The 22,485-nt window shown below is 43.7% G+C and overlaps 1 protein-coding gene across 1 annotated transcript in view; it reads right to left on the minus strand.

Moving 5' to 3' along the window:
- The window catches only part of MAPKBP1 (mitogen-activated protein kinase binding protein 1), a 986,444-nt gene that overhangs the window by 501,784 nt on the left and 462,175 nt on the right, over positions 1-22,485 (minus strand). The window contains exons 7-8 of the mRNA XM_078662278.1: positions 18,708-18,845; positions 8,310-8,492 (exon numbers count right to left, since the gene is read on the minus strand). Coding sequence (XP_078518404.1) covers positions 8,310-8,492; positions 18,708-18,845 — 321 coding nt within the window. The remainder of the gene's footprint in view (positions 1-8,309; positions 8,493-18,707; positions 18,846-22,485) is intronic.

Below are 22,485 nucleotides of genomic sequence, written 5' to 3' on the forward strand. Positions count from 1 at the left end.
TGTGCTCAGGAGCCAAGCCCTAAATTGGAGAGAGCTCGGATCTGGATGCACCACTTGTCCCTGGGACATTGTTAATAGAGATGGAAAGGGACATAGGTGAAACGGCTGATCCTGAGCAAGCAGGAGAAGCTCCATGAACCAGAATTGGTGAGGCCACGCTGGTGCAATTAAAATCATTCTGCATGGTTCAGTCTTTAGTTTCCTGAGAAGCCTCGGCATCAGGGGAATTGGAGGAAAGGCGTAAACAAATGCGCCTGACCAGGACATCGAAAGAGCATTCCCCAGTGACCCTCTATGGTGATCCCTGCTTGCATAGAATCGGCATTTCCTGTTTTCTGGAGTAGCAAACAGGTCTATGGTTGGAGTGCCCCAATGTGCGAAAACTACGTCCAGAGTATCTTGATCCACCTCCCACTCCTGACAGGCTGATTTCAGACGGCTCAAGGTGTCTGCTGTTGTGTTGAGGGTGCCTGGTAGATGCTCTGCTGAAAGGACAACGTTCTGGAGAATCGCCCATTCCCATATTTCTTGGGCCTCTTTTGAGAGTAGATGAGACCTCGTACCTCCTTGCTTATTTATAGAATGCATGGCCGTCGTGTTGTCCGTATGGACCAGAACAGCGGAGCCCCGAATCCTCGGAAGGAAAGCTTGCAAGGCCAAACGAATCGCCCTGAGTTCCAAAAGATTGATATGGAGAAGACGTTCTTCGGGGTTCCAGCGACTGCTCACCTGGAGATCCTGTAAGACAGCCCCCCAGCCTTCCATTGAGGCATGGTTAGAATCAGAGGGGATGGAGCCATCCTGAAAGAGACCTCTTGAGATATTTTCTTTGATAGTCCATCAAACCGTTGCCTTCCTCATGAGAGGAGTGACCTTTATCTTGTCCTCGAAAGAACCTTCCGCCTGGCGCCATTGCATGTCTAGTTGATCTTGCAAGGGGCGCAAATGCAGTCTGCAATGCGGAACTAATGGTATGCAAGATGAGATCGACCCTAGGAGAGATTTGTATAGACGAACTGACAGGGACCGTCTCTTTTGTAATTGGTTGGCAGAGAAGATTAGGTTTTTCTGTCTTTCCTCCGATGGGAAAGCTTTGCAGCTTCTTGTATCCAGAATGGAACCCAGAAACTTGACCGTCCTGGATGGAAGAAAGACGTGATTTGTCTTTGTTGAGATACAGACCTAGATAATTGAAAAGCTGAACGCAACTTTTGACTGCATTTGCCGTTGCTTGAGAAGATGGAGCTTTTATCAACCAATCGTCAAGGTATGGAAAAACTTCTAGAGATTGTTTCCTGAGGAATGCTGCCACCGGGGCCAATATCTTTGTGAATATCCGCAGAGCGGATCTGAGCCCGAACGGCAGTACTTTGAATTGAAAGTGGCTCTTGGCTACTGTGAAGCGCAAACACTTTTTGTGTGCTGTGTGGATCGGAACGTGGAAATATGCATCCTGGAGATCTAGAGTCGCCATGTAATCTCCTGGATTTAGAAGACGCAAGATATCTTGAAGAGAGACCATCCGGAACGAGAGTTTTATGAGATAGGGGTTGAGCTCTCTCAGATCTAAGATTGGGCGCCACTGTTCCTTAGTCTTGCGAATCAGGAAAAACCTGGAATAGAACCCTTTTCCTCCTTGAGAGAGCGGTACTGGCTCTATCGCTCCCTTGGAGAGCAGTTGACGAGCTTCGAGACGGAGAAGATGCAGATATTTTGATTCTGTGGCGCGAGGGGCTCTGGGAGGAGGGAGGTTTTGAAATTCTAGTGTATGGCCAAATTGGATGATATGTAGGACCCACCGATCGGTTATGATCTTCCAGCACTTGAGAAAATGTGTTATCCTGCCCCCCACTGTTGTCACAAGGGGTGAAGGACCAGTAGGCAGAGCCGGAAGCCACTATTGATGTTTAGAGGTCTCTCTCCCCTGCCGTCCTTGTTTATCTCTTCAAGACTGACGAGAGAAAGACGCCAATTGGTTTTGGCATTGAGAATACTGAGGCTTGAAAGAGTGAAGATTGTGAATAAGAGGAGTAGCGTTGTTGATAACCTCCCTTATATGTAGAGAAGCCTTTTCCTCTTGCACCCCGTAAAGGCACCTTGCGATATTGTAGCGTGCCCAAAGACCTTGCAGTCTCTGTATTTTTCTTAATGTCCTGCAAGGCGTAGTCTATATGCTTGCCAAAAAGCATATCACCATCAAAAGGCAGATCCAGAATTTTATTCTGCACTTTAGGGCAAAACCAGGTAGATCGTAGCCAACCTTGACGCCTTACGACAGCTGAACCTGCTAAGGCGCGAAAGGCAGTTGTAGCAATATCCATTGGACAATCTATAATTTCGGATGAAGATCGTTCACCCTCCTCTAGGATCTTTCTTGCATCAGCCTTGGAACTCTCCGGAAGTTGATCAATAAAAGGAGAGAGATCGCACCACATTTGGCGATCATATCGTCCCAAAATTGCTAGTGCGTTAGAGGCTCTAACGAGGAGGCTGGACCTAGAGGAAAACCTCTTGCTCACATTGTCCAAGTGTCTGCCCTTCTGGTCAGGGGTGCTGATGGGTTCTTTGATTTTCTTTGAGCCGCCTGAGAAATAACGGAGCCTGGCTTCGGCTGTCTAATCAAACAGGCAGGACTATCCTCCGGAGCCTTAACTTTTTCTCCAGACGCGGTTGAACCGAGATAACAGTAGCTGGAGACTGCATCACCTTCTTACCCTCACTCCAAACGTGCGCTACGATAGGGATGGAACGGATTGATTTTTTATACGGCTCCTTAAAATCATAGAGGAAACAGTCTGATTGAACCACTGGAACAGGAAGGCCAAATCTTTTGGACACTCTTTCCATAAGATTATGGAGATGGTGAAGCCGGATCTGGGATGATATATTCGTCCCATTCTCTGTCGGGATTTGGGATATGTTCCACATTCTGGTCCTCGTCTGATGAATCATCATCATCATCTTCATGCACTGTAATAATATCTTGCCGTTCTGCCAAAGGCTCCCCTTCAGGCCTTTGAGATATTGATGTGCCAGAAGTAGGAGGCGGCAGAGGTGGTGGCAGAGGAGGTTGTATGGATTCAGAGGCTTGAGATGGAAATCTCCTCTTGTAGTCCAACAACATCAGTTGCAGGTCATTTATCAGTGAAGACGGCATGGCCACCATACCTTGTTGAGATGGATCCAGAAGTCTATCAAGAGAGTGAATTGTTGTTCTGGGTGATGTTGACCCAAGTAATAATCATCCAAATCCGAGTCCTGGTACTTCACCTGGAGCTGAGACAGACTATAAGCATCTCCATACGAACTTTCATCCTCGTCAGAACATTCCTCCTCCAGAAGAAGTGCTGGAGGTAACGGTGTCACCCTACGGGGTGATGTCATTTCCGGTGTAATTTGTCTTCTCTTAATAGAAATGTTGACCTTTTGTATCGTCGGCGGTGTCGACGACGAAGGAATAGTCGTGGCCAGAGAAAGTAACTTTGTCGGCGGTGGGCTGATAGTCGACGGTACTGTCGACAAGCTCGACGTCAGAATCATCGTCGTCTTCGCCGACACCATCGTCGGTGTCATCACCGTCGACGTCATCAGCATAGTCGACGACCAGAGGCAGGATGTATCGTCGATGAGTTCATCGTCAAAGATGTCGTTGGCAAATCTATCGACGAGGGGACCGTCGACGGAGCGGAAATTGAAACTGGATGAATCTTTGATGTCGACGTACCTGAGGAAGTCGTCAACGGATGGATTTTCTTCTCCCCTTTTGTTTCCTGAGGTGCACTTGAAGTTTTTTTTTTTTTTTTAAAAGGTTCTGCTTTTCAGATGGTGAAGAGGTAGTAGAAGGGTCTTGGCTTGCCTTCTTAGCAGATAAAACATCAGGAACAAGTCCCTCCCTCTCCTTTGCACCTCGGGGAGGAGAGTTTTTCGGACTAAGCATTTTAGACCGATCAGAAGTCTTTTGAGAGGCCTTGGCAGGGGGTTCAGTGGACGTAGAAGGGGGGGAAGATCTACCCCTTTTTGTAGACTTCCTCGTAGATTTTGCTGAGGAGGAATCTTCACTGTCACTAGAAATTACCTCTTTCCGTGACTTCATCTTCTGTAACCAAGTCAGAAGTATTCCTTCCCGGTCTCTTAGAGTCTTGATAGAAAAGGTCCTGCAGATTTTACAATCAGTGATCCGGGTATAAGCAATAAATGCAGTCCTTATGTTTATCTTCAATATAAAGTCTTTTCTTTGAACAGGTAGCACAGCCCTTGAATAAAGCTTTCTTTTCCGACATCCTGAAGAGAGATTAGATGTAGAAAACCAAAGTTGAAGAGAAAACTGAGCAGCGCTCAGTGGAGACTCCCTTAGCACAACGTGCGGTAGAAAATCTGAGGCTCTCTCAGAAGGGCTCTACGGGGTGAGGCTAATCTGATTGGTTGTTGCAAGTTTTTGGTCTCTTTTACAAAAAGAGGTGGATATGCAACAAAATGAGACGAGGCCTAGGCCTTACTTTCTCTTTTGTACATACTGCTATGGTATTTTCTATTTACCGAGGCTCCTAATCTGACGAGGAATGATACAAAGCATGGGAATCTATGAAAGTTCCAATACTGGGGCAAGTAAATTTGCACCTTTGCACAGCCTGAACCAACATTTGTCAGAATAAAAGGGAGACACAAAGGGTAGTATGGAGAGGAAGATCAGCTAGGTATGCCATGTGATTAGAGTCTTGCAAGAAACGTCAGCCTTTATGTTGAGAAATAACACAAAAAAGGTTGGATTCAATAAGAAGACCACTCTAAAGCCAGGCCCAACAGTGAGGCGAGAGCACATGGAGACTGGGGTACAGAATTTCTACGATTTTAGTAGGCTGGAGGGGGTGGGGGGAGGTGGGCGAAAAGGGTAGCGAGTGTGCAATTTATAGGAACAAAGTTACTATAATGAAGCTTGTGGTACCGAGAACGGTTGCATAGTTATTTGAAAACATAATCCTGCAACAGAAACTTGATCATACTGAAGCAAAATCTGGATGCGAAAGCTTAGGAATTAGCCCTGTTAACCAATAGGTCATCCTTGATTAACAGGGTTTACCCTTTAAGATGCCCTGCTTAACCCACTCCAAAGAGGCTCAAACTGCTTCGAACAGAACATAGGACAGTATACCTAGCTACTGCTTCAACTATTTACTGACTGAGCATTAGAGGTCTATAACTCTTCACTTGAACTTCTGCGGTCTAGCACTGTTTCCAAGACTAGTAGCATTAACCTCCTCAACACTTAAGCTACACAGGGCCCAAGATCCCATGAAGCTACAGTAGGTCTGTGATACGACTGCAGAACCCTGCTTGCTCCTGGGAGACTTCCCTCCTATTGCCTGGGGATGCAGAAGTTCCTGGAGCAGAAGAAACGGTTAGTCACAATTGGATATTTCTCCTGCTTGCCCCACTTAACCTTTCTTTTGTGACTATGGTGCAGATGACCCTGTGGACAGAGCCTGCTGTTGCTGCTGCAGAGATATCTCGACGTCCAGAAGCAGACTGGCAATATGAACTTAAATTAGATTGTTTTAAAGTCACTTGCAATTGAAAACTGCGTGGATCTAAAGATTCAATCCCGGAGGTTAGAAAAGGTTTATCAAGATATACTTCCAATCGTGAAACATTTTCTCCAAAGCGGAGTAGTGCTGCTGCAAGTGAACAGAACTTACAATATTGTTTTTTAAGTACTCTATTGTACAGATCGGTTTCCTCTTAGGAGTGGCAGGTGGTTACGGATTACTTTCAAAGCTAAAAAAATGAATGCACTGCTTCTTCACAATAGTAGTTGTGGTAAAGGAATTCTGATTATGCCATCTAAAGCAGAATATATCAATTATACCCATTTGATTTTGCTAAACATTTTAATCATTACATCAGAGCTGTACCTAATTTTTGTGGCCATTAACTTTTAAATTGTCCTTCCAACTAGTCTGTACCTTTTAAATAATTTGTTTTAACTGTATTTTTGTTAGCAGCTGCACATATACCAGATGTATTTATCAGGAGAACATTACTGGTAAGGGTGAGCCAGTGATTTATCACAAAACTAGTTTACCTTTTAGAGATCAACAGTTTTTTACCTTGTGAAGTTCAGCCAGAGCTCAACCGACTATGGCGTCTCTTTCCAACCTCGTCCCCCCACCAATCGCTACCAATCTGAACACACCTACAAACATTACTAGTTTTTTTTTTTTTTTTTTTTCTAAGCACAGCATTTGCCAAATATATAGGCTCTTAGCAGGGTTGTGGAATGGATCCAGTTTTTGGCCGAGTTTGTGCAGGACATTCATAAAGGAGATAGCAGGTTTCCAAACAATCTTTTTTTTTTTTTATTACGTTATAGAACTTGAAATTATTTCACCTGCTGAATGACACAACTTCCTCAAATAGTAAATTTTCCTCCAGCACCCAACAATTTCAAGACTCTTGTACCTCAAAGATGAAAGAATGCACAGTATCATTTCAAGAAGCCATAAACGCCATCGTCCAAATTTTGTTCAGTTTAAAGATACAGGAGTCGAGAAAAAGTCACAGTGCACACATTTACACATTATTGCGGATTAAAAAGCATGTACAGATGCAATCTATGTGGAAGTATGTATACAATACATATTATGCAACTAGATGCTCAAAGTGGGGCCTCAAAATAGTGCCTAAAGGAACAGTTTTTTAATCCAACTTAAATAATAAAAAAAAAAAAAAAAAGGTGGCCTTTTGCTAATAGTTACCTTCCCTTACGCAGAAGAACATTTCTTACACCAAAAAAAGATTGGTGCACTTTGCCACGCAGTCTGCATTTAAACAATCTGTTCCTAATCGTAGTGTGAAGTAAAGGAATCTAAGCAAAATAGTTTTAATAAAAATCGGCAGTTGTAAATAAAAAAATTTTTTAAATGCCAAAGGAACTAAGTAGTAACGAGAAATAAATGGACAACGGAGGCTGCAATGACTACTAAAAGACCCCCCCTGCCCGGGCCCCCCCCCCCTTTTTCCTGGTCCTCAGTCATCTCCCATGTATATCATGTATATCCTCTGCACCATGTAAATATAATTTTTTTCTTAATAAAATATACTGAAATAAAAAAATAAAACGTTTTTCACAAGTTGCTTAACTCAACCTGCTTAATGCATGCTACAACTTACAAAGACAAGCAACATAGCCTTTACGGAAACATTTCTGGGCGTAAATTGCAATCGGATTAAATGTAAACCTTTGTTTTTAAAGGGAAAAAAAGGTATTAGTCAGAATTAGTGGTATGACACGTAAACCACCAAAGGAAAAACTTAAACATACCGTTAACCTACCAGAAAAAACGTATGTGCCCCCTCTTCCACCACCCTTTTGAAATTACAATACCAGTGTTTCACTCCCAAGACTTGGGAAACTACATTTATTTGATTAAAAGGGCACCCCAGTTCCTGACTCTAGAACCAACATCTCCAAACACTAGAAAAAAATAGGTAGGGGAATGGAGAAGTTGTACACCTAGGTGAACACCTAGTAGCCATCTGGTGCTAGAAGGTACAAGTATAAAAGATGCTAAAAGGACTTTAGGCGGTTGTATGTTCTTACTTCACATTCCGTTGCAACGCATGCCTTTACCACGCATGCGTTACAACGGAATGGTATTTCTACGCACTAACTTTTCCACAAATTCTTCCGTGGTGACGTCATACGTCGTTAAGAGAAAGCGGATTTTTTTCCCCGTTTTCTCTTAAACAACGATGTTTGCCTGCATATCCCGACGTGACTTCTGGTGAGTTTTTTTGGGGGGGGGGGGGGGGGGAAAGAGGCCCCCCCCCCCCCCCCACCCCTCCCAAGCCCCTTTTTTTTTTAACTTTTAACCTTTACCACATATGCCTTTACTACATACCTCGTAGTAAAGGTATGCGTGGTAAAGGCTATCGTGGTAACCACGCATGCGTTGTACTGCATGGTGGTTAAGGTATCCGTGGAAACGGCCGCTTTGTAGTGGCCGTTTCCCACTTTAGGCATGCTAGACGAGGTCCATATCACTTAATGAGTTAATGATGCTACACACTAACAATCGCAAATGTAATGCAGTCCAATAACCAATGTATTTCTGCAATTCTTTTTGTTGGTAAATATAAAAACATAACTTTGTAAAAAAAGAAAAGAAAATTTTAAACATAAATATGAGACTTGAATGCGGATTGCTGCCAATACCAAAACTAGTCAACTACCAAAAGCATACTGAACACTCCTAAAACAGATATGTGATGTTATTGCTCCACCGTAGCGCTGGTTCAGAGACAAAACTCACCCTCAACTCAACAAATTTATCCAGCAGTCTCTTGTCATTGAATTCACATAGGAGCCCCGAAGAGGTGATGGAAAAAGTGCTCTCAGACTTCTTGCCCCTTCCACATGCCACATCAGTAAAAAAATTGTTTCGCAACTCCCCCAACAAGCCTGAACGTCCAAGCAGGGGAACTGTAGCATTCAACTGAAAGAGAAGAAATCAGAGAAAAAGAATGGTCAGGAGTTGCAAAGGTCTCTGAACTGGTAATGTAGTGTGCAGATAATGCTGTAGATTTGTATATTTTGTTAGCCACCTCCTGTTACAACTATTTATTAAGACTGTTTCTTACTGGGACCCATACAGCCAAGCATTTACCACAGGATCAGATGATCAAGGTTACGGATACTGATGGCAACACAAGATTGGAATTATGGCACATCAAAATTACATTAGACAATGTTCTATACCAGTCATCAGATGCCTACAGTGCATCCAGTGACGGACATCACAACTGCTTTTCTCCGAGTGGACCACGCTGGTACCCTTCCTGAACACCAATCTAGTCTGGAACAATAAGACACATGCATGATTCCATAACAATATCAGAACATGACAGAAGAAACAGGTGCAGACAATTTTCAGGGGGGCACTTAGGCAGAAGTCTGTATTTTCTGGATCAGCCACCCACATTAACACTATTACAATTTGCCTCTTTTCAAATCCATTGCCAACTCTTCTCCAAATGTTATTGAAATAAAGGAGAAAGCATCACCAATCTGGATTTTCAAAAATGTTTAAGAATAAGGACAAATCTTTTAAAGACGACTTTATTGACTTCTGACGTGAATATAAAGGGCATCCTGCTGATCCATCTATTCAAACCACCAGGAAAGAATTGCCCAACGATAGGTCTGTTGAATGAAACTGGACCGTTTTAACAAGATATATTTGATTTAGACCGCATACAGGTAGTTGGTCTTTCCTTTACCAAACAACCAAATTTTCAGCACATTAATGTTGAAGGGACTTCTAAATAACACTAACGTGATAAGTGTCTTGCTTAGTTCAAAGGATAACCAATTAAAGTATCTGAAAATCAAATATGCGATCTGGCCAAGTGTTAAGGATAATGCTCGAGTGCAACCTTTGATTAATCACACCAAATAAGGCCACAAAATTAAAGGTGTTAAAGAGGGACCCAACATTATACTCCCTCCCTAAGGTCTCCAGAACTTTGACTTCAAGCTAGAACCCCATCTCCACATGAAGAGTATGATCTAGTTCTTCGATGCAAGATGGTTCCACATGCCTGCTACCTTTTACTATAGACCCACAATCCTCTAGGCTGTTGGGAAGATTTTTGCACAAACCAACATCTAGAAGAGAGTGAGTAGAGTACCCTACCACCATTCAAAATATTTTAGGAAACTTCTGAATGGTGGTAGGTTCAGCAGACCAATTAGGTGTGTAAGCTCATGTTCCAACCATGTGAAAAAGCAACATTTGTGAGATGTTAACTGTTTAACATGAGTATTGCTGACATCCTGCAGGGGCTACTAGGTAATCTTTACTCCCAAGACTAAAAGACCCCTTAATAAGTAGGCAATACCATGAGACTTCATTATCCCAGGCAGGTTCTTCTGAACTATTAATTGTGCATTCTGTGCAATTTATAATCAAGATTTGACGTTTCTTTATTTTATTCTTTTAAACTAGCATCTTTGAATTTTTTAGGAAGTGTCATGATCTCTGCACGCTGAAGGAACTTTGCAGCAGGGGTCACTATATTAAAAAATACACATTTGGTACTAGATTAGAACAGGCATAAAACCTAAGCACTAAACAAATTGAAAGCACAGCTATGTCCTAGAATCGTTATGTTTTATTTGGCAGTGTTGGAGGCTGTGAACAAGAGAAACCTTTCACGAAATATTGGAGCCAAGTGATAAAAGTGGATAAAAGGGGGAGACTTACATGATACGCCGCCACTGCCAGGAGTCAAGAGAAGGGCCAGGTCCTCAAGCCGCCACCGCCGAGAGTCACACAGCCACGAAGCCTCGCGCCGCCGCCCCGGGGGACTACATTACCCGGCAGGCCTAGGGGCGGCGCGCAACAGACGCGGGAAGAGAGTGCCAGAAGGCGCATTTAAACTGCGGACGTCCCCGTGACGCGGGACGCGAGCGGGACGCCGGGCGATGCCCGGGCAAAGGGCGGGCCCTCTACGGCCCTCATCGGCAGGAAGAGACAGGGACAGGGCCAAGGACTCTGCCCTAACTATTTCCAGTAAGTTATTCTTACCTATATTGATGCTGCATTTGCTGTAAAGCCATCCTATGTTCTGGTACTACACGGCATTATTTTGGTGATATTTTCTACGTTGCCCCTCATCATGTCTAAGGCTAAACCGACTCTAGTTGTCAATACCATTGAAAATTACATGGTTCAGAAGGTTGCAAAAATAAACAATGACAGGAGATCTTCACTGGGGCTGAGCCTTTCACCTGAACTGCTACCTGATAACACGCCTCTAACTACACCTGCTTTTGACATTAGTAATGAGGTATTTCAGACACCTGAGAATAATCCACTAACTCAGCTATTAGTAGCTATTGCAGACTCAGTTTCTGAGAGTATACCTGATGAAGAATTAATACTGCTAGAAGAGGAGCCCCCAGCACCGGTACCAGCTCCAAGAGCTGTTAAGGGGGGGGGGGAGAAGAGTCTTTCAAAACGGGGCGGGCTTCGCTCAAGTAAAAAACGACCAGATGTATCCCAATTGAAAAACATTGGAGAAGACACAAGGGAAATCTCTGGAGGGAAGTTACTCTTGGATGAAGACCAATTTAAGACACTGTTAAACGCCCTAGATAGTAAAATCAAAACTATAACTAAACCTCTCCTAAGTAAAATAGTCCACCTCACGGAAGAAGTGAATAGGCTGGGGGGTCTTCTGCAAAAATCATTAGAAGAAGCAGCAAACGTTACCAAGCAGAAAACACTTAGAGTCGAATCAAAAAATACACAGACAGTTCCCAGGTTAGAATTATTGGAAAATACTCCCTTTATCCCTATGTTGACTACTGATACAGGGGGGTAGGGCTCCAGGGGATTAGACACTAACATTGGTCATCCTGAAGGGCCAAGTCAAAGGGACAGACTGGCAGATTCTAATATAGAGAAGGGGCCTGTAGAATTAATTGTGGAGGTATCCCCCCCGATACTGGTCCTGGCAAATGTTCCCCTCTTAGAACCTGTGCAAGAAGAGAATACATCTTCCCTGATAAATAAATCACTCCACTGGCTATCAAGGAACATGGCCTTCACCCCGGGAGGGATGGACCAGTTGGCACAAGAAATTGTGAAAGCTAGAAGAGTAGATTGGATTGGGGGTGGTATCAAAAAATTTAAAGGGGATTGTGTGGTGTTGCATCTTTCTGACCCCGAAGTGCTGCCAAACATCTTAGCAAATATATATCCCCCCCAGCGTAGAACCACAGAAATAGTTCCGTTAACGCTAGATTTCTTCTATGCAAAAAAAGGGAATATCTCAAATCCTACAGTGCTTAAAACAAAATGGAACCCTGTGTTAAGAAAAGGCAAACCTCTCGGCATAAGAAGCAATTGGGGCATACCGATGGAGAATAGATTTTCTGCCCTTTCTGGCCTCAACGAGTGTGATTGACTGAAAGGGCGGATGAGTATAGTCAAGGACAATACACCAGGGATCCAAGAGAGGGGAATAGGAATCCAAGAGAGGGGAATAGGTGCTGACATGAAGCTTACTACAAGAAATCTTAGTAATGGTAGGACACTCAGTCCTAGTGGGGATTCTTCTTGTATTGTGGGGCATTTGACATCGAGTCCCGACATCATTGAATGTAGTGGGGAAATTAGCCCCCCCAACTATCTTGACCTACCCCCCGCATGTAACACCATTACATGGGAGGGCCAGCACGTCGAAGACATGTCTAAAACTTCTTTCTTGGAATCTGGCGGGAATTCATCACAAACTAGAGTCCCCTGAATGGTGCGAATTTGTTGACAACTATAACGTACTTATGTTTCAGGAAACCCGGGCAGTGACTCCCGTTTATCGGCAGGGCTTTTTAAATTTTGTTGTCCCCGCGAAAAAGAACCCAAAAGGGCGGCCCTCAGGGGGGTTAATCACATGGGTACGCCAATCATTACAATGTACTATTAGAGCGAGGCCCGTTAACAACTGTGATTTACTCCCAATTGTGATAACATGGGCCGATGACCAATATATGGCCCTCTACAACATCTATGCCAGGGGAACACAAGGGGGTAAAGCTGCTGAGGTGGTAGTAGCTTTAGATAATGATTTAGAAAATCTTCCAACACATATCACTATCCTAGTGGGGGGAGACATGAACACCACATTCGAACCACTAGGTCACTAGGATAATGAAATGTCCCTAGAGGAAGATACTAAATGGGGAATCCCTCAATTGGATTTACCTCTGGTAAAGAAATGGACTGAGGTGGCGATACAGGTGAAGAGCTTGTGCTTGGCTAGGGGGTTGAGGGCAGTAAACGGTCGCACCCCCTCAGACCTCCAGGGTGTGCACACCTTTGACAATACAAGGTCAAGTAGTCGGATAGATTACATCCTTGTAGATGTCAGAGACTGGCACAAAATAACAGATATGAAGGTGACATCTAGATTGGAGAGTGACCACAATCCATTGTGCTTACTCTTTAATCTGGACCAAGGAGAAAGTTCACTTAAACAGGAAAGGGGCGTTATGCCGCTAGATGTCATTACAACTAACAACCTCCGCCACATTAGATGGGCAACATTGCTGGACAAGCCAGGGGATAAGCAGGACCTACTGGAGGCTGTTGCGAAAGAGGTCAGCAGACTGCAGGTCTATTGTAATGATCCAAATTTTAATAATTTGATTGAAGAGTCACATCCTAAGTTTTTTGCCAATTTACAGGGGTTTTTCTTAAAAAAAGTACAGCAGAGGAAGGGTCCTGCCCCTCAGAGAAATCGAGGATGGTATGACCATTCTTGTAGAAAGGCACGGCAGAACCTCAGCCTAGCGTTGCGGACTAAAGAAGGAGTGCTAAAGGCCAGGGATGATTATAGAAAAGCTCAAGTTAGGGCAAAAAGGTTGTGGGATGAAAATCAATGGTTAGATCTTAAAAAAGCCTGTGCAGCTAAGCAGCAGAAAGAATTCTGGGCTATTTTAAAATGGGGCAGGGGGGGAATTGCGGAGTGCCCAAAAAATCATGTAGCAAAGGAAGCATGGGTGGATTTTTTTAAACCACAATATGCTGATAGTTTGACTTCGTTATCCCATTCGTGCCCCAAAAAAAGCTGGCTTCCGACCCCTAACTCGCTCCGTCGACCAGGTATTCCATTTTTTAACCTTATACTGGAAAAACGTGACTTTGCCAAATGGTCCATTATATGCTGTTTTTGTTGACTTAAAGTCAGCATTTGATTTAGTACCCCGACAAAAATGATGGATTGTTTTGAGCGATCTTGGAATTAGCCCCGAGCTATTGACTTTACTCGTGCGTATGCACGAAAACAACTACGCGAGGATTAGATGGGGTGCACAGGGGGACGTTACAGATTCTTTCCCCGTGGAGCGTGGGGTAAGGCAGGGATGCGTCCTGGCCCCCGCCTTATTCTCCCTTTATATTAACGGCGTAGTAGACTTCCTAAAGAAATCTCCAACAGATGCCCCAACGCTAGATGGGGAGCGGGTTCCAGTATTAATGTTTGCTGATGACACTTTACTGGTCTCGCGGACCCCTAGCGGATTACAAAAAAAAAATTGATGCATTTGGAGATTTGTCGGATTCGGGGTTTGGAGTTAAATACTACAAAGACCAAATTTATGAATTTGAATCCCGCTAAGCAATTCAAGGGGAAAATATATTTTAATGGGTCTATTTTGGAAGAAATGAATGCTTTCACTTACCTTGGTATCTCTTTGCAGGGTAGTATGAATTGGAAATCTCATATGGATTCCGTGGTCCTAAAGTTCCATCAGCTGGCCGGGGCCATAGCACAAAAATATAAATCCTCATTAACAAAACCTATTCAGCCTATAATGGAGATTTATAGTATGAAAGTGCTGGGCGCTTGTCTTTATGGATCAGAGCTATGGGGCTTCACCAATCTGAGCGTCTTGGCAACCGCAGAGAAAAAATTCCTTCGCCGGTTGGTTGGTGTCCCGCAGAGTACTCCATCGATCCCGCTCCTATATGACCTTGGGAGGAAAAAGATCGAGGACATGGCTCGGTTGCGCCCACTTTTATATTGGAGGCGCATAAAGACTACTCCTGAACTGGGTCATTATGCATCTGCGCTTATGGACATTACTAGCTCTGATCGGTTCCATAAAATAACCTGGCTTAAAGAAATTAGGAACTTGCTCCAAAAATTGCATTTAGACCACCTATGGACTACCACTGACCCCGCCGCCTTTCCATCTAAGGCGCTACTGAAAAAAATGTACTGGGACATGGTACATCACTCTGTTTTAATTTCCAATCAACCCTCTATGTTGGCATCCCAGTACTTGGAGTCCAAAATAACCCCAAAATATGAACAGTACTGGGATTTGATCACAAAACCCTTGGATAGAAAGCTGTATTTCCAGTTCAGAGTTGGCTCACTACCTTTAAATGCTTTTACCTTTAAATGGTCTCCAGGCAATGTAAATACATGTTGTTTCTGCAAGGTACATGTTGAAGACATCCCACATTTTTTATTTGCTTGCCCATTGTATGTTGCCCCAAGAAGTAGATGGCTAAAACCGGTTTGCAGGAACTTGGGTATAAGAAAATACTTAGAAGCACTAAGAATATTAAGATCAAATTGTGCCCCCAATCTTGCAATCGCCTTAGCCAAATACTTGGGATGGGCCTGGATAATTCGCACGCGCACTTTAACTGCAACTGATTATGTGTGATGGAAAACATTTAAATTCAAGATCAATCCCATTCCTCATGAACTAGGCACTGTGACTCTGATTTTTAAAATGCATGAATTTTTAAGTTGAAGAATTCGCCAGCATCCTTGTATCTGATTGTATTTAATGTGTATTTTATGTTGTTCTTAAACTTAGTGTAGTATTTATATCTGTTTAGAATAGGGGATAAATGCTTTTATGACAATGCTGTCGAATAAAGTATTGAAACTTGAACTTGATAAAAGTGGATAGTCTTAGTAGACATAATTTCACTATCAGCTGAATACGATCACCACACTCGAAGTGTTTAGTGATGCAAATGTCATTACGATAAAGTCAGATTAAATTAAAGCAGTTAGGTTTAGCAACACAGCCTCTATGTGGCTGCAATAAAATAGTCACATAAGCCTCAACATTCTAGGCTTACGTAGAAGTAGACAGCACTAAAAGCCACAGGAGTGGTGCATGTTTTCACAAATAAAGACTAAGTGCCCTTCATCGATGATCATCAAGAAAAGATTGTTAGCATGAAAAATGAGTGCAAAGGATATGCTCATTCAGATCTTAGAGAGAATTAGGCTTATTCAGTTGGGAGTCTACTAGAATAAAGCTAAATCATCGAAACCCAATCAGTGGTTCAACTCTCACAATGGACATGCTTAAACTGTTCTGAAACTCTAATCTGTGCGGTGCCTTAGCAATTGAGCGTGGTGTGCCTCATGCGAGTGCTCCGATGAGGCAGTAATATTCCTCCTGCTCACTCCTTCACAGTTTTAAGTAGTCCAAGAAAATAGAAGTCTGGTCACTGTAAACACCAGACTTCTACACTCCACACACCACTTACTGCCACTGTAAAATGACAAGTCCATGAAGAAGTAGATGAGGTAGATGGCAGCTTGTTGACATTTTTAACAGAGCATATTATGAAATACTCCATTAACAGACGAACTTGCAAATGAACACTGTCAAGCCAGTGGAGACTTGTCAAGATATCTAAAGATCTTTGTTGTTTTGGTTTTTCATCGACATTATGCCGTCCTGCTTGACGGGCTATGTGCACTGTCGCTTCCTGAAAATCAATAAAGAAATAAAAAAAGATATCTAAAGATCTTTTAATGACAGTATATGGAGCCAACACACCTGGACTGTATACTTATGATGCAGTAAAATGTTGGCAGTACTCCCAGATTACTGGCTACAAGGGACTACGCGCAGGCTTCTACACAGGCCAAATGTCCAAGAACCAGCCTCTGAAGCTGGTGCTTTATAAATTTGTCTATTTCCCTTAAGGTTGTGGTTTCTAGCATGCACGGACTGATAATAAATAAGCAATTGCCATATTCAGAGGCTTAATTACACCCGGTCTTTGCAGCCTCAGCATCATCTTTATGCCAAACAAATTATCAGCTCATATGAGTGTTGTTTAACTGTGAAATGGCTGACATTCTGGTAATACCACAAGTGAGAGACTGAGATGAATAAGGCTGAGCCCATAAGACCAAATGACTGCCACTATGCAAATTGCTGGACCCACACCACACATGCTTTTGTTAGGCGAGTTGGCAAAGTGGAATGATGGACATAGTTATAAGCTTTCAAGAGGTCCAATATAGAATACAAGAGCATGTTTAACTAAAGTCTGATTTCACTGATCGTTAGAGGTCATAATGAGTTTCTCTTCCTAGGTGAAGCCTGTAGCAAAGTCAAGTGATAACAAGCCTTTATAAATGGCTGACTCTTAATTAGTACTAGGTTTTCTAGTACTTTCGCTGGGTGTGGTATTTACATCTTGGGAATGAGCTGCTGAAAAAAGTCTAAAGTCAGATTCTCTGAGCGATCTACGTGGCGTGCAGTGTACATTCTTAAGTAAAAAGAACAGTGCTGGCAGTGACATCGAACGCACTCCAAATGGCAATGCCCAAAGCAAGAAGACCAGAGATATTTTACAATATCATAAATAGGTATAAAAATGTGCGAGAAAGAAACCTGAAAAATTTTACTGAACGAGTTCTATACTACTTTATAAATAGATGGCTGAATGGCCCTCAATACTTTCTCAAAGAGGAAGTCTTAATTTGTTGATGGGAGTCAGTTACAGGAACCCTGGCCTATCTTATCAGCGTCTACAACCTATGCAGGTAGTGGAGAGATTGAATCATGCACAGACTTTACAATACTCAGATTCTCTTACTTAGGAGAGCAAGGATTAAAATGCCACTGAGAACTGAAAGTGGTGATGCTTCATACAATTAATAGACAACCCAATAAACTATTACTAATCTGCCTGGAGTAATTTTGTACTAAGACACATTTCCCAAACTCCTTCTATAAGCCATACATCCAGACAAGGACATAGGTTACTTATTGGTAGCATCAGTATGAATTGATATAACGGAATTGCACATTATTTACATAAAGTCAAAATATAAAGTATGTGAAGGTGGACCTTATAGTTTATTTTGGCATTCCCAGAAAGGCACTGGTTTTTATAATTGCTAATACTTTGATGGTGTAGGAAATGAAAGGATACTTTGAAGAACAAACTTTCCCTAAAGGTATCAACTCCTTCTTGGAAATATACTATACTTACTGAAAACTGAAGAAACCGAACTATGGTCTTGGAGTTGGAAATATAAAACGATAATCGACTTTTTAAAATATACAAACTAGATTTACATGGTTTAAGGAGTGGAAATATTAACGGCCATGCCTAATTTTAATTGGTGACTGTTTTCCATTATAGAATATTTAAATGTTACATTTACTGATGACCTTTAAAAGCTTAGCTAAATAAATTCACTATGTACAAGGACACCCCATTATAGAATAATACGTATTTGTGGCCCTTGCTGACAGGCAAGATGACAAGTCCTACATAGTACAGACCAGGTCAAGAAAAAATTTAACCATTTACAGCTTTACTTTACTTTGTAGACTGCTTGCTCCAAACCCAACGCACTCAGTAAGAATTGGTTGCAAGGAAAGCACAAATAAATCTCCCCCAGGTATACAAGGAATGTAAGGTACTACAAAACAGCAGGCAGTACTAGGACAGCAGGTAGAATTCCTTCCTCTGTAGTCGTATGTGCATATTAACTAGCAATTTCGTAATCATTAAGAACGTCAACATACTTTTAATAGTCTACCATACTATAAACGTCTCAGCTGGAAATCCTAACCTCAGAAAGATTGGGTCTAAGAAAACCACTCCAAATCTTTTGCAAATTTAACGTTATAATCTGCTGAATTCCTTGAGGACCAAAGGAGACAAAAATACACATGATAATGTCACATTTCTAAAAGGAACCGTTTATTGTCTCTGTTTGCAAACTTCACTTGCATTGCTTCCAACTTATGAATTATACAACAATAAAATGTGACCGTCTAAAATACTTTTTTTACTTGCATAAGATTTCGGTCCAACATTTGTGATTCGACATCAGAAGCCTAACGCTGATGGACCTACCTTGGAGGTTTTGGTGTCATCGAGGTACCAGAACTTGATGTGCCGATTACCGGCAGTGACAAAGTAGCTGCAATCTTCTGCGAATGACACAGCTGTCACTTTGCTGGATACCTTGTTGGCTGCCACAACCACATTTTTCTGAAAAGAAATCGGGTCACAAATGAATATTCCATTTATGTATGATTTGGAGTCACCACTGCCCGAAATTGCTTTGAATAAACAAGTGTTTGTACCCATCTATCCATTTCTAGGTTTGGTATCCTGCTGTGCACTGGTACTACTTGCCACAAATTGCTGCACTCTTTAGCGGCAGTGAAACCTGGGCCAAGTTACACAACACTTCACATTTTATCCCTCAGCAGAAGAGAGCACTGTGTTCACTCCTGTCTGTCATTATGCATATATATGGAAGCATTGAAGACTGATTTAAGTGTTGGCCCCATTCAGTTTGCTCAGTTTTGGAAGCGGGTACGGGGCAGAGGTAGGCTTAACTAACCTGGCCCTACAATATCAACCCTCCAAGCACACTATTATCAATTCTACCACCAACAATGTTCAACACCACAGTCTACAGATGCACTATTCATATGTCACTACTACTCACACTACTTAGGCCCTCCAGTGAATACTTTTCTCTATCCCAATGACCATTGCTACTCTTGCTGGACCAATAGCAGGCAATTCACCATATCCTTACACCAATCCCACCACCTACAGCCTTCACCAACACCTCCGCTGGCACCAACACCAAAACAGTACATAAGGAGTGGCGCTTTCTGTTTGCACTGCTCCAGAGAGAAGGTACTGGCAGAATTTTCTCCAGTGGATTTGGCTTCTTTATGCATACCCCACCGCCAGGCTGCACATAAATGGCGTGATATCTCCCCCATTCAATATTAAAGGACGTATGCTGCTAGGATGCCCACTTTCCCAACTCTTCTATGCCACAGCTATGAAGCCCATGGCAGTCCATTGGATGCAGCACCATGTTGAGTACACACTGGCCTATGCCGCACACATTAGTGTACATGTTGTAGACAGCGTCCAGGAGCAAGCCAGAAACCTAGCGGCTATAATCAGCGAAGTCCTGCAGTGTGTCGCTCGCACTAGGATAAATATTAACTAGTCCAAGTCTGTTTGTCCCTTGACAGAGGCCGCTGAGCGCTTTCAGATGGAAGTTCCACATAAGTGAGCTGGCCCGTCTGTCCGGTACCTCGGCAACTAGGTCAGCTCCGATGTAACCCAGCTTTAGCATGCGAACAATGGAGTTGAGATTGAGTGGCAGGGGGAGCAGGTCGCTATGTACTTTATATTGTCCCCATTGGGTGGAAAATAGTATAGATATGACCAAAACTGTGGCTCTGCCCAAATATCTTTATTCGCTAACATTTCTATCCCCCTCACTAAAGCCATTTTTAATAAAGTCAGAACGCTACTGAAGTGGGTGGGCAAACAGCCATGACTAGCAAGTGAGGTGCAGGCCCTACCCTTTAAGCCGGCTGCGTTGTGCACTCCTGGTACAGAGCTATACTACTACTGTGTTAGAGGCGCAAGATGTGCACTACTATTTCACCTCACCGTGTACCTACTGTGAGAAGTTGGCCTGATATATGATGCTCACTAGTTCTAGTGATCACCTTGTATCAGTCCAAACAACCCTTATGGTGATTGGTTGTATGTCAACCTTATAGACCAGCTATCCTAATGGTAGCATGGACAAAGCACTCTTAGGCTAAACTCTTTTGGCATGTGAAGCCAGCTGTTTTACCACATATAACCCCTTGAATACCAGATGAAAGGACACCACACAGGTAGTTATGAAAATAAACAGTATATTTATTAATAAGAAAACACCTCTGAACTCTTTATGAGGTCAGAGGGCTAAGCACATGACAAGACTCTTAAGAAAAATACAGTAAGTCGCACAAATTACAATGGTGCCCTAGGGGCACGACAAACCATATACTAAGTAAATGGTATAAGGAGTTCGATAGAAGAAAAGAAGCTGCCCAGAGGCTGTAGGTTCGCTGGGACTACACTACCCTAACATTAGGTAAGTAGCAGGAGACCCACGGGACGCGTGTGCAGAGTGTGAACTCACACGCGAGATGCAGAACAAAGTCAATGGGCAGAACAAATTACGAAAAGGTAAGTAAAAGACAATTACGACTAGTTACGACTAAAACGACAGGATAACTGGACACTAGGAGAGTCAATCTACCTATGAGCACCGAAATGCTCTTGTTACCTCACCCACGGGCTGCGGGTGCATAGGTGTGAAAGTGTGTCAGGTTTCCGTGTTGAAGTCAATGGAGCCTTGAAGAAAGATACTGCAGGCGACCAGGAGGAAGATATCCGGTGCGATCCAAGGGCGGATCAAGGAAGAAGAGGACCTGAAAGCAGAGGGGACAGTGTTCAAAGTCACTAGGCAGTGACCGGTGTGGAACCAGGAAGGAACCAGATGCTGTCGTCGCGATCAGGTGAAGAGTGGACGCTCGACTCTGCAGCCACGTGGACCAGGAGGTGTCTTCGACGACCAGGATGGAGGCACGAGCTGTCCCACGCAGGCTCTCTCTGTCGGCGGTGTGGTACCCGGATTTGGAGTCAACAGGCCTTGGCAAAGGCAACCCACGCGGTGAGTGGAAATGGCGTCTGGTGCGGACCAGAAGGGTCCGGGGTACTCCCCTTTTGGAAGGGAGCAAGGGCCAGTCTGGAGCAACCAGACCAGCGGTGTAGATTTCGTGGATCGTTGTCTAGGAGGCCACTAGCCAGCCGGCAAGTGACCAGACAACGCGTCGAGCAGCAACCAAGCAAAAGGGCCCCACGCAGATCTCGTGGATGCTGGAGGGCAGGTCTTTGGTGCAGGAGCTGCTCGGGGCTGGGGCTTCTCAATCCCCAAAGCACTTCCTCGAGAATGTCTCTGAAGTCGTGCTGGAAGCGAAGTGCAGTTTCTTCAAGATGGCCGGTCCCACGTGTCTCGCCGGTCCCACGTGTCTCGTCGCACCCACGGGTCTCAGCTGAGCTGCAGATGTGGGTAGAGGTCGGAAGGGTCTGGGAATCCGGGTCTCGTTGGGCTCTGAGGTCTGGTTCCGGCAGGAAGGACGACAAAGTGAACCGCTAGGACGCTTGATGGTGCCTGCAGTTGCAGGGTGGACACTCCTCGTCCACAAGGGAGATTCTTCAGTCTTCTGTGGAGCAGAACGTCGAAGTCCAGAGTTTCTTCTTGTAAAGTTGTTCAGGATAATCTAACTTGGAATGGGACCAGCTCCTATCTTTATTCTGCTAAAGGGCGCTGTACTAGTGACTAGGTACCTCCCATGGGTGGGACCAGGAAGGGGGGTGGTTACACCCCCTACCTTTGTCCGGTTTCGCGCCAGAGATGGGGCTGGAGTGCCCCAGCAGCTGGTTTGAACCGGGGTATGCACAGGGACACCTTGTGTGCCCCAGGCATGTCTCATTCCTTTCAGCCCTTCCTACCTCAATACAAAAAATCCAGTCTGGGGTGGTGCTAGCACCTCCCAAGGCAGGAAACCCTTTGTACAGGCCTCCCTCACTGGAAGGACTCCCAGCAGCAGGAGGTCAGACTTGTGTCTGTGGTGGCAGCATCCATTTTGTGATGCTGAGGCTCGGGTTAACTTTAACCGGGGTTACAGTTACATACATGTCTTATTCCTCTAGAAGGGTGGAATGCTACCGCCGTCGCCAGAACTGGCGAGGGGGTAGTATTCCAAAGCGTATGACACCTTACACGACATGTTTTGATAATGCTATACCAAAG

Source organism: Lissotriton helveticus, chromosome 9 (genome assembly GCF_964261635.1).
Source record: "Lissotriton helveticus chromosome 9, aLisHel1.1, whole genome shotgun sequence".
Classification (NCBI taxonomy): domain Eukaryota; kingdom Metazoa; phylum Chordata; class Amphibia; order Caudata; family Salamandridae; genus Lissotriton; species Lissotriton helveticus.